The following is a 12,300-nucleotide window of genomic DNA, read 5'->3' as shown; positions in this document are numbered from 1 at the left end:
AACCCACTCAAACAAAGTGGCAATGCCAGCATCCCATGGGTTACCCCATTTGCCTCTACCCACCAAGCAAACGCTTCACTTGACTCTCCACTGTGAAAGATTCGTGTCTGCGCTCGACAACAGTCCCTAGGGTTACAATCCTTTTTCTGAATAAAACACCATTCAAGCAAAGTTCGCCATAAAGTAATTATTTTCCCTTGGTCTTTCCTGTAGCTCCTTTATAGTCTTTACATTGTTCCGTGCTTCCCTTTGGCTCAGCCCATTTATGGAATACATATGCCACTAAAACAGCCATTTAAAAGCCATTTTGTACATATAAACTGATCTTAAAAAAATAAAATAAAAAAAAAAAATCTGCTACTAATAACAGTTACGGCTGCTGCTCCTGAGGCAATACAACACAGGCCCACTTGTACTGGTCGCATTTGAGAAGGATCCCTATCATTCATGAACACAGTAACACAATGAAATGCTGGTAATGCAAAGCTGAGGGGCAGTGATGAAAGAGCATCATTGCACAGAACCTGCCAAATGCATTTATTTAATGATAAAGTAGCAAAGCCCTAGGCCATACACTTATGTTAGCAGTGGTTTTAGCAGATCTTACAGAAACATGGTTTTGTTAATGTCTACGTGAGATGTTTTCTGTAGCTAAAGAGAAGATAGGAAATATGCTGCATGGACTGTAAAAGACGATCTACTATAACAATCCAACCTTCCCGTACAAATGAAATAGAGACCAGCATCCACCGTCTTCCTTTGCCTGCTTTATCTGTCTAATTAAATAGCAAAGCAGACATTTAAAAGGGAGAATGGCATTCTGATACCCTTTCTTCAGCTTGTCAATGTGTTATATTACTGCACTAGGTAAGGAGCTGCTTACAAATAAAACAGTGAAAATAAAACCTGAGTTGCCAAGTCTGATTTTTGAGGCAAAAAACTTAAAAAGCACAGCACCTAAAGACTTTGGTGATATTTAGGTACACTCATGAGAGATCAGCAAACAATCTTTCTGATTTTAAATACTATGTAGTAAGAATGCACTCCTTACCTAGAGGTGCCTTTTTTTTTTTGGACTTGACTGAGAGTGAGCAAGATCAAATACAAAACTGTAAAAGGGTAAATAGAGTAATGATATGCTTTGATTCACTCGGTGCCCAGATGCTCCAGAGCTAACTCTTTCCTTTTGATTGTGTATCTGAGAAAGAAGAAATGTTTGTGTTTGAAAGTCAGACATGAAGCAATGCAGGATTAACACAAGTTCCATGTGTGTGTTTAGGTATTGCATTATAAAGCAGAACACCTAATAACCTATAAAAATTAGTAAATAATATGCTGCAGAGAAAAAGGACTGGAATTACATCTGTTTCTCCCTGTACCCGGCCAATACAAACAGAAGGTGGACATCAACACAGTGAAAGAAAACATATCCTAATGTATTTCTTTTTATATTTTAGGTATTCTTTTATATAAACGGCTCAAACTGGCCATGGTAGATGGAAGCAACTCAGAAACACATCTGATGAAAACATACATGAATGCAGACTAACATTGTCAGCAAACTTCAAAGGAGACTGGGAGAGAAGAAGACATGCTCTTGACTCTCTACCACTGAGGACACCCAACCTAATGTGACAGATGCTACTATGTTCTTCGGAATACAACTGGGAACACATTCAGAGGTCACAGTAACTGCAAGATGGGCTGACATAGTGGACAAAAAATTACGTCAACAGCCATAGACAAAGGTGATATTGCTCCTCAGAGAAAAGTCCTCCCGCATTACAGCTGTTTTATTTCTGGGATTGCTCATGTACTGTATTTTATCTAGAACTAAAGAACTGTAGTGATGATGAGGCAAACAGGATTCCAGAGTGGTCTAACTTCTATGGCATATTACTGCTATAAACATGGCATATTACTGCTATAAAACCTCTTTGAGAAATCTGATTTCCCTTTATTTTTTCTTTTCTTTGCTATCTAATGCCACGCTCAAACTTATTCCCACTGGAACTTTCATTAAATATTTACAGCTTCATCTAAATAAGGACTAACCCTGCTTTACTGCAAGTAAACTTCATACACTGAAAGAAGATAACCAATTTCAGTGCATTGAACACATCTCAAAAACTGCGATATCAATGGAACGACAACATAATTCAGGTAAGAACCATTTAAGTATTATGTATTTCCCTAATCCAAGTAAGAATAATTATAGAATGAGGAACTGTAGCCAGGCAAACCCACCAAAACCAATGGACTGTGAGAGAAACAATATGAAATAATCCACCTTGCATTATTTTACAGCAGATAAAGCACCACATTGAAGTAACCATTCTCCAAAAGAAGCTACCAGAAGATGAAGAATGCTTCCTATCATCTTTGTCTTTATGGGACCCCATAAAATAATCAGGTATCTAAATGTATGGGCAGCAAAATATGCAAGTTAGAAAGTAAAAGAGCACAGATGAAGCTGTTGCAGAAAGAATGGCAACCATTAACCTTTACACGTTCAAGACAGCTGAGCCTGGTGCAGTTTACTGAGCAGATGGAAGGTGGGAAACCTTATATGCAGCCTAATGGGATTCTCATGTTCCAGTACAAAATGGAACATTTTGGGGGGGCCGCATGCACGGTACTTCACTGCGCGCACTCACACACCACCCAGCTCAACAATAAATGGGATTCTGCTGTGCAAACCTAGTGTTGTATGGTAATAAATCTAGGTGGGAACATACAGCAGCAGTGAAGGATATAGGGAAAAAATGGGCCGCACAGATGAATCACACCTTGGTCCACAAATGCAACTCCTCCAAGCGTGCAACATGCCAGGGTGAACACACAGACACCCTGCGGATAATGCAAGAGTACATACCAATGCAGGCTAGTACTAGCACATGGAAGCTACCCAGCCACGGGAGCACATCCTTCCAGCATGGATACATTGCTGTTATCTTACGTTGAGCCGACATACAAAGCTTAGACCAACCCTAGTGTCACAGGCTCTACCTGGGGCAGGACACTGGGGCTTTTCCAGAGGGCTGGCTCAGCCCACAGGACGTGGTATTGCAGTGCCTGGCTCTGAAGCACTGCTCAAGGCTTGTCCTTGTGTGCTCTCCCAGATGACACAAACATGCTGTTCATGGCTGTCAGTGCTGAGAAGATGAGGTTTATGAATGTGTAAGCTATGTTGAGCAGTAAAAGATGCCTCTCCATGGGCACTGTTTCATGACAGTTGCACTGTAACAGCTAGCATCCTCTCTGGCACACTAAGGTAGCAAAAGTTCAGCATATCTGCTAGGGAGGGATGAGATGCATACAGTTGTCACGAAGAATCTCCACAGTAGTAGCCCCGAAGAGGCAAATTTGTGTTTCCCACCATGTGACAGCACAGGCGCTCTCAGCAAATGCCTTTACCTCAGCCCCTTTTTTCACAACATTTACTCAACTCTTGTTACTGGAACCTGCATTTCAGTTGCACGTATCTGTATAAGCTGACCATCAGCAATAGGACACTGGGCATTCATGTCCCTACACAAAAATACTTATCCTGTATTCCAAGGAGAAATTTCATGGGAGCCTATACCACCGTCTTGTGGAAAATGAGTCACATCTGAACACATCATAACAGGAAGCCCTGTGAAACCTATAACCCATCTAATCAGACTCAGGTATCTGTTCCGGCTGTGATGTTATTTTTCTGTCTTATCTGTGAATCCTAGCTGCTATTCTATCAGCAGAAACAACACAGCCGTCAGAAAAGTGAAGTGGGGTGTGCAAAGTGATGTGGAGATAGGCAAGTTGCTCTCTGTGCAACAACAGGGCTCTGATGAATTGTTCAGAGCAGCCTGATAACTAAGAGCCGCGCCTACCCAACCTATTTCTTAAGCCCACAACTATGGTAAAAAATCTTCCAGAATCAAAGGATAACATGCCTCTGCCTGCCCAGAATTGATCTCCAAGACCACAAAAAAAGAAAGAGAAAGAGAAGGCAAAGGTGAAAAAGAAAAAGGTGAAAAAGGCGGCGAAAAAGAAGGAGAAAAAGAAAAAGGTGAAAAAGAAGAAAAAAAGGAGAAGAAGAAAAAGAAGGAGAAAAAGAAAGAGAAAAAGAAGGAGAAGAAGAAAAGAAGGAGAAAAAGAAAGAGAAAAAGAAGGTGAAAAAGAAGGAGAAGGAGAAGGAGAAGGAGAAGGAGAAAGAGAAAGAGAAAGAGAAAGAGAAAGAGAAAGAGAAAGAGAAAGAGAAAGAGAAAGAGAAAGAGAAAGAGAAAGAGAAAGAGAAAGAGAAAGAGAAAGAGAAAGAGAAAGAGAAAGAGAAAGAGAAAGAGAAAGAGAAAGAGAAAGAGAAGGCAAAGGAGAAGGCAAAGGAGAAGGCAAAGGAGAAGGCAAAGGAGAAAGAGAGAAAGAGAAAGAGAAGGAGAAGAAAGAGAAGGAGAAGGAGAAGGAGAAGGAGAAGGAGAAGGAGAAGGAGAAGGAGAAGGAGAAAGAAGTTGGCTCTCCTGTCCAACTGAAAGCACTCAAAGAAAACTGTCTGTAGTTTCTAGCTCCGTTATTCATCTAACATCTGCTCATTCTTACTGTCGCTGTCATGGCTCAGGGGGATGCCAGAACGCTCCTGAAGCCTAGTGTTATCCCCAGTGAAAAGACCATGACAAATAGCAACATGGTACTAAAGATCAAGCAGGAAAATACCCCATAAAAAACCTGGTCTGCGCAGGACGGAAATGGTTCCATAATTCAGTGCTGTTACACAGTCCGCCCTACACCTTCTAATAAGCTTAATGGCATCAGACAAAAGACAATGTGCTCCAGCTATTGTGCTGGAGATAATGGACAATGGTCCTGCAGGACAGCAGCACTACTAGTCCATAGATCGTATGGCAGAAGGGACCATTGTGACCACATAGCTTTTCTTCCTGTGCAACAAAAAAGCTGTATGACTTTCCTGACCGAATTCTTGCTTGAGCTACTATCTGCCTGTCGGACAGGCACATTATCCTCAATGAGAAATGTCCAGTGATAGTAGATCCAATAGAGTCTTTAGGTAAATTGCTTTAGCAATTCATTTTTCTCACCATTAATATTTTACAAAGGTTTTCTGGTTTTGTATTTGTCCAGCCTCAATGCCAAACAATTTGCTGCTCTTACACATTGCCTGCTGGAGCCCTTTTGCTCCCCATATAACTATTACACTTGGTGAGCAAGTTACCCCTTAGTTTTCATCTCACAAAGTAAGGTAGAGTGAGGTCTGTGGTTCCAGCGTAACTACTTAACACTGTCCAAACCCTCACCACATGATCAGTTGTCCTTCCTGAAAAGTGGATGTCATAAACCTGGATTTTTGGCTAAACTACGTTCACCGTTGTGTAAGAAATCACAGCTGCCTGCCAATCAAAACACGCATCAGACATACTTGGCGATATTAGGACCAATATATTAAATCTGACAACTACCAGAAGTGCCAACAGCTCCCAGAAGTATGAGCCCAACCTAATTCTGCACCAGAAACCGCTGCCCCAAATGGGAACATACAAAGATCTCTTGCTTTCTTCAAAGCTTTCAATGGGGCCTCTCTGCTGTAGTGAACCAAAAATCTATGACTTCACAGCCCTTTTTTTTAAATATCCGTATCTTTCCCTGGAGAACACTTCAGCAATAAGCAATCAGACTGCATGCAGGGTTTCTGCCAGCCTATGTGAGCTCATTATTTCTGCAGCAGCGTTAGCAGCAGCAGCAGCAACAGACGAGCCGTGATCTCCGAGATTGGGGCTTTAGCAGCTTTGGAACTAATCTGCTCTACTCTAATGCCTGTGCTCAGTCTACCGTTGTACAGCAAATTCGCAGCAGAATGGGGAAAAGAGGAAGATCTTATAAGCACAATGGCGTGAGAGGGGATCCAGGGAAAGTGCCCTCTATCATAGAAAGCAAAATGGAAGGATACATTCAAATGAAGGAGAGCAGCCTTGCTTATAGAGCTAAACAGGCATTCATATATGCAGTAGTCAAAATAAGTCAGAAATATGGTCTAGGCATCTCTCAGAGAGGAAACAGCTGAGGTGGTCTCATCCTGTTTACCCACTGTGATGACAGGTCTACCAACACCTTCTTCTCCATGTTTGACCGCTCTATCACACGTGCACGCTTGAGTGCACTTGTTCACACAAACACACGCTGAGCGCGTCTCCCTGCACCCAGTGACAAATGAATTTAACTACTTGCCACCCCAAGACTATCTACAGGTTACACAGATTCCCCAGGGCCTGGACCAGACGTCATCATATTTCCATCACCACAAACCAATTGCTCCAGGCAGACATCTGCCAGCGGCCTTCCTGGCATGCAACAGAACCCTGTCAATCCCAGAGAGGCTGGCAGGCAAACTGGAGGACTATAACAAGGTCTTGGGATTCCCACTGAATTCCTAGTATGGCCACAACAAGACAGAAAATGGATCCAAAACGAAAGCCCACAATGCAGTACGTCATGAGCTTTGAAGAAGAGGACAAATGCCGTTCTCCTCTGTGGAGACATGCGGTCATGTGCTTTCATTGCTTGTTGCTGACAGAGAGTCAAAGTGCTAGCGCAGGTCATGGTAAAAGAAATCCTTCCAAGGTCATCTCACTACCTTAACAGTAAAAAAGTTACACCATTAAGGTTCAGAAGAAAAGCAGGAATGCAGAAGTCTCCAGCCAGCGTTGTCATAGCTTCATGTAGGAGTGTGGGAAATAACTTTATCTGAAAGAGCAGTCTATACTTCGCTTAAAAACATTTTTAGTTCTGCTCAAAGTACTTTGACTTGATGAAGTCTACTGCGTTTATTTATGAATGTAGCATTACCCTATTTACTGTGTTTTGAACTGCCGTATCTAACAGACTAGGGCTTTCCTACTTAGCAACCTCCGTTCCTTCTACAGGGCAGACCTGGGAGAAGGGCTGTGCAAATTTTGGCGGCAGCTGTGCAACCTCCACATCACAATGGACGGTGTCTGCATCTGTCTGAAGGGGGACACAATATACTTTCAGCTTGCAGAAGTGTGATTTTTCTAAGCAGCAGGCTGGTGTGGTATAAAAGCTGGTGATGAGCAGCTCTGTGACATTACTGTTTATGTCTGTAGAGGTACGGTGTCTACTCCTAAGCACTGTGAACTGCAGAGAGCAATCACTGTGTTTTCAAGCCATTAGCAGGGTCTTGGCTCACAGATTTGGATGAGCTGGCAGCTCAGCTTTACGTTGAATTAGTTTGACACAGAAAGAGCTATTAGGACCTGTGTTTTACATTTCTCAAAATACACAGTATAGTTGCTTGCACCTCTTCTTACTTGAACATATGCTCCTTTACCAGCAGCATCCTCCTTCCTTTTCAACTTCAATTATTTTGGGATTGCCACTTCATGTCTTATTTCAGCCGTACAAAGAAAGATCAGAAGGTTGCTCTGGTGCCCATCCCTTACACACACCCCACCACCCCTTTCCAACAAGAGAGAGCTGCTTCCCTCCCATTCGGCATGAAACTCTCTGATATCTGCAGTTTCCAAGGCAGAATTGCCAGCGGGTCCCGGGGAGATTCAGCCTGTTTCTGTACAAGCTCGTCCCGGTCGTTGTCACTGTCAGCGGCACACACTGCCATGAGCAGCCACACAAGAACCGAGGCAGCCTGGCGTTACACCTGGGAGGACTTCAAAGGGGGCTGGTTATGTGAACCAAGAGAACTCACATGAGTAACAGGTTCTACCAGCAGGCACTTGCCCCTGTTTTTAGTGTATTTCCACACAGAACGGCAGCTTTCTGTGGGCCATTTCAGAAGCATAAATTCAGCTGTTGCTTCCAATATGAGGTGTGTGGCTCAGAGCTCAAGAGCCACTTGCTGCATGCATTTGTTTACCTCCCATCTGAGACCAGTCCTACCAGATAGTAACACAGGGTGGAAAATGCAGAAACAAAAGTACGCGTGAGATACAACACATTCTCATTTACAGAAGCAAAGGTAAAAATGGGGAAGAAAGAGCGAAGTGGAAAAAACCCCACATTTATCCAATGCTATTGACTCTGCGTCTTACCTGCCTATGGGTCCCAGATCTCCCGAGTCCTGGCTGCCTGCGTCACTGGGTGTGCTCACTGATTTCGAAGAGGGAGACATAGGGGTTGGGACTAAATAATGAAAATAACAGGTATCCCATGTTAACACATGCAGCGACTGCACTGATGAAGAGCAGTGTCAGACAAATCAAAACCAATGGACCAAAATGATAGTGGATGAATGAGTAGGAGAGTTTGAAATGGTGAAAGCAAATAAGGAAGGAAAGAAAAAGAAAAGGAAGAGAGTCAAGTGAATTTTAAGTCTTCTAGAAGTGTTAAAACTGACATGAATTTAGACAGGACTGAAAGCCCATTGGGAATCTACAGCTAATCAATGGAGGAGATATCTGTGGAAATAAAACAGCACTCATTTTCTCGGGTATAGTTTAAAGTTGACTTGCAAAAGATTTGAAAGGTATGAAGAAATATCTGGGGCTAGTCTTGTCAAAAAACTAAGTGAACTCTTCTGGTAAAGTCAAGTAGGCAATAGAACAAGCATACTTTTCAGATTTTCAATTTAAATCAAAAGCCAGTGTCCTTTATATATGGGCTAAGGCTGCAGTGTGGAAATGACATCAAAAATAAAAGCTAAATAAGGAAATCCAGCTAAGTTAAAAATCATTTCCCAAAGATTATGAGAATACATATTATTTGCTTAGCAATCTTGTTTTCTTAAGTAATTTAGGTCATATAAAGTTTCCATTTTGGGTGGGACGTGATTTCAACGCTCAGGGAAAAGTTTCCCTTGGTTTAGATACTATTTGCCCAAGTTCTAGAAATGATTTTCTCTTTGGCTTGCCAGGGCTTTGAAGCACATTTCATGCAAAGGCAGTTTGGTTTCCTGAAACAGGAAAGGAAGTTCATAGCTCAAGGTCAGCCTGAGTTAAAGCTCTTCAGCAAGGAAATAATAAATAAAAAAGTAAAAATATCCTGATTTCTTTTAAAATGGTTTCTCCAAAATATTTAAAATGCAGAGATGGCTCCAGTCAAGATTTAATGCAAGTATTCTTCAAAGCAGCCACATTGAATAAAACACAAAAAGAGGTTTTAATGTGAGAGCAAAGTTTTCCATTTGGTTTAAATCATGTGCATTTCCTTTTCTAGATTTAATGGAATAAAACTTTAAACTATTTTGTTATGCTCTATAATGTATAATGACAGACCTGTCAAGAGATTTGGATTTTCCATGTGGTCAAACATTTCATGCAGATTCTCACTAGAGACTGTCACAGAAATGACTGCAGCGTGAAAAGTGAATTCATCTTCGTGACAGCCCTTTGGCAGGTTACAGGTATGTCGTGGCTGTTTATGTATTCCATATTCACAGCGGGATCGGGGTGTCATATGCATATGTGGAGGCAGAGTTAAAGCCTCCTTTGTGTATTAATTGTGAGCCTGTATACAGGGAATGGAAGAGGACAAAATACTATTGTTCAACTAAAATGATTCATCTTCTATGTGAGTCTTCGTGTTCTTTTGATAGTATCAAACACAAAATAATTATGGAGTCATGGAATGGTTTGGGTTGGAAGGGACCTTAAAGATCACCTAGTTCCACCCCCCCTGCCATGGGCAGGGACACCTCCCACTAGACCAGGCTGCTCAAAGCCCCATCCAGCCTGGCCTTGGACACTTCCAGGGATGGGGCATCCACAGCTTCTCTGGGCAACCTGTTCCAGTGCCTCACTGCCCTCATAGTGAAAAAGACTAACTAAGACTAACTAAGATAAGAATTGATAATTTCCAACATGAATATATGTGTTTAGTTAATCACATGATAAGGACATATATCCTCAATTTTAGATAAATATGAGTATTTTAAATGCTAGAACATTACAAATGTATCTGATTTCATAATATCACTATTTAATTTACAAAACATATTTTATGATACATAAAAATAACCTGTTACTTGTCAGACAGTTTTTCTGAGAAGTGCTATTTAAAAGCTTCAGTCACTATATGATAAGTTATAAAAATAGTAACTTGTCTCAAATGTTGCTTGATGCAAGTTATGAATTGAAATCTCAATTCAGAATGTCACAATCTACTTGCATATGAACCCTAAGCGTCTCTTAGGGTACTTTCCTAAATCAAGGCCTCAGTATTTTGTCGAATTTGGAGTTCTTCCTAAAAATTATAGGCAAGAATATCTAGGGGTAAAATCCTAGATTCAGCCCCAGTGAATTTAATGACAAGGCTTAGTATCTCCAGAGGGGCCAATATTTCAGTTAAAATAGTGGCAGTGATTCTGGATTCAAGGGAGAAGAAAGCAAAGGAAGGAAGGAAGGAAAGGAAGGAAGGAAAGGAAGGAAAGGAAGGAAAGGAAGGAAAGGAAGGAAAGGAAGGAAAGGAAGGAAAGGAAGGAAAGGAAGGAAAGGAAGGAAATTTCTCAATTTTCTCACTCAATAAGTGAGACAGAACTTAACAAGATAACCAATATTCCAGTACTGTAAACTTTGCCACATGTATTTATAAACTGAGGACTTCAGATTCTAGAACTGAAACATCAAAACCAAAAAAGAGGTTGAGCACATGAAACCAGATCTCAAATCTACAATAATAATCTGATGGTAAGCTTTTTGCTATTTGTGATTTTTATTTCCAGTCTTGCTTGATTTTTAAAGAAAATCAATGGGAGTTCCCACACAACTATGCTCCTCCTTCCTTAGCAAATACTTAATCTGAATTTTTGAAACAAAACTTGCAGCTAATAAAGTCCAATGTTTATAATATTATTTTGTGGGTCATCAGATAGATATGAGAGAAGATAAAACACTCCATCAGAAAAGAAATCACTGCTGGTATGCAAAACCAACCTGCATTACGTTCGCAAAAGTTTCTTGAAGAAATGAAACAGATGTTTTTGGCAGTGACAAGTACTCGAAATGCCATGAGCTGGTATATGTGAATGGTATGGCAGGCATTCAAACAGAAGAGTTCACTTCACTAAAACAGCCAAAAATCAAAAAAAGCCAAGCATGCTTTAATAGAAAGAATGCATTCATTGTGGCAGAACTGAATGCTTTACAGTGTGCTGCTCTTAAATACCTAGAGGTGGTTCTGGGGATATACCAATGCTCTGTAACAAAGCTTCTGTCTCTCTCCTTTTGCGGTCTAGGTCAGAATCTTCCTGAGCTGGCTCCTTCTTTTGCTGTAGATCAGCCTGAGTCAAAACAAAACATAACAGAAAAGTTTCATCCACATATAATCAGCTCTGGCAACTAGGTGTGTGGAAAATATTTATATGCACCGCTGCTTCGGTACACTTTGAAATTCACTTAGATTTGGTTAGATAACTTAGATAATTTATCCTCTATATATCAGTAACAATATTTTTCCCTGAATGCATGGGAAAACCGATCTTTGCACGTATATTTGCAAGGATTTTTACAGTACTCTGATGGACATCTCCTGCCTCAGACGTAACTCATTCAGCTAATATAAAAGCTGACCATAGAATAACAGATATCATTACCCTGAATAAAAATGGCCCCTTCCTACTTACTCATGGATCAAGAAATAAAATTCCAGTGGACTTCAGTGATGTAGCTTAAGGGCCTACATTTGGTCTCAAGCACTGGCTGGCAATTAAAAATACTTTCTTATAAACGTCAACATCTAACAGGAGCAAAGGAAAGGGCTAATGTCTAAAATAGGATTTTGGCAGCCCTGGGCACTAACAGCCAAAACCAGTGGTCCACAAGACCCATCTCTTTTTGCATAGATATTTATATCTACTTGGAGCTTCCATACATTAACCACCTCCCGCTCTGGTCTACTGGGACCTAGAAACAGGAGGAACAACACCTGCATTAGCCAGAATCCCTTACATTTGGCTCATCACTCCCCAATTTAGTAAGATGGAAGGACAATACTGATACCCTAGCCTAGTGGTTAGAGTACTCCCTTGAAAGGAACAGGCTTGCAGCCCTTCTCCCAAGCAGATAAGGGAACTGAACCCATGTCCCACTTTGTGGTCTAGTGCAGTAACCAATAATGCAAGTAAAACAAAACGCAAGTGGTAGTGCCTACCATTTTGTCACGTTGTAAATACAGCAATCCCAGTATACTTCTCGCAGAGGATGTCTGGCAGCATCTGCCTCTAGACTTTGGATCCTAACATCACTTCCAAATCGGCTGGCCCTACCTAGCCTCCACACAGAGAGGTTTTCCTTTCCGCCAAAACCAGTGTGGGGCACAGGGGACTCGCACAGTGCCTCAGCC

At 41.4% G+C, this 12,300-nt stretch overlaps 1 protein-coding gene across 9 annotated transcripts in view; it reads right to left on the bottom strand.

Annotated features, from left to right (window-relative positions):
- Positions 1-12,300, bottom strand: part of DYNC1I1 (dynein cytoplasmic 1 intermediate chain 1) — a 196,355-nt gene that overhangs the window by 165,333 nt on the left and 18,722 nt on the right. For 3 of the 9 annotated variants that reach the window (XM_074574716.1, XM_074574722.1, XM_074574717.1), the window contains exons 3-4: positions 11,125-11,239; positions 8,055-8,145 (exon numbers count right to left, since the gene is read on the bottom strand). In XM_074574716.1, the coding sequence (XP_074430817.1) occupies positions 8,055-8,145; positions 11,125-11,239 (206 nt within the window). Of the gene's footprint in view, positions 1-8,054; positions 8,197-11,124; positions 11,240-12,300 lie in introns of all 9 variants that reach the window. The other 6 variants (XM_074574721.1, XM_074574719.1, XM_074574723.1 and 3 more) reach the window with 2 other exon arrangements.

Source organism: Larus michahellis, chromosome 2 (assembly GCF_964199755.1).
Source record: "Larus michahellis chromosome 2, bLarMic1.1, whole genome shotgun sequence".
NCBI lineage: Eukaryota > Metazoa > Chordata > Aves > Charadriiformes > Laridae > Larus > Larus michahellis.
This window is presented reverse-complemented; position numbering and strand designations above follow the sequence as displayed.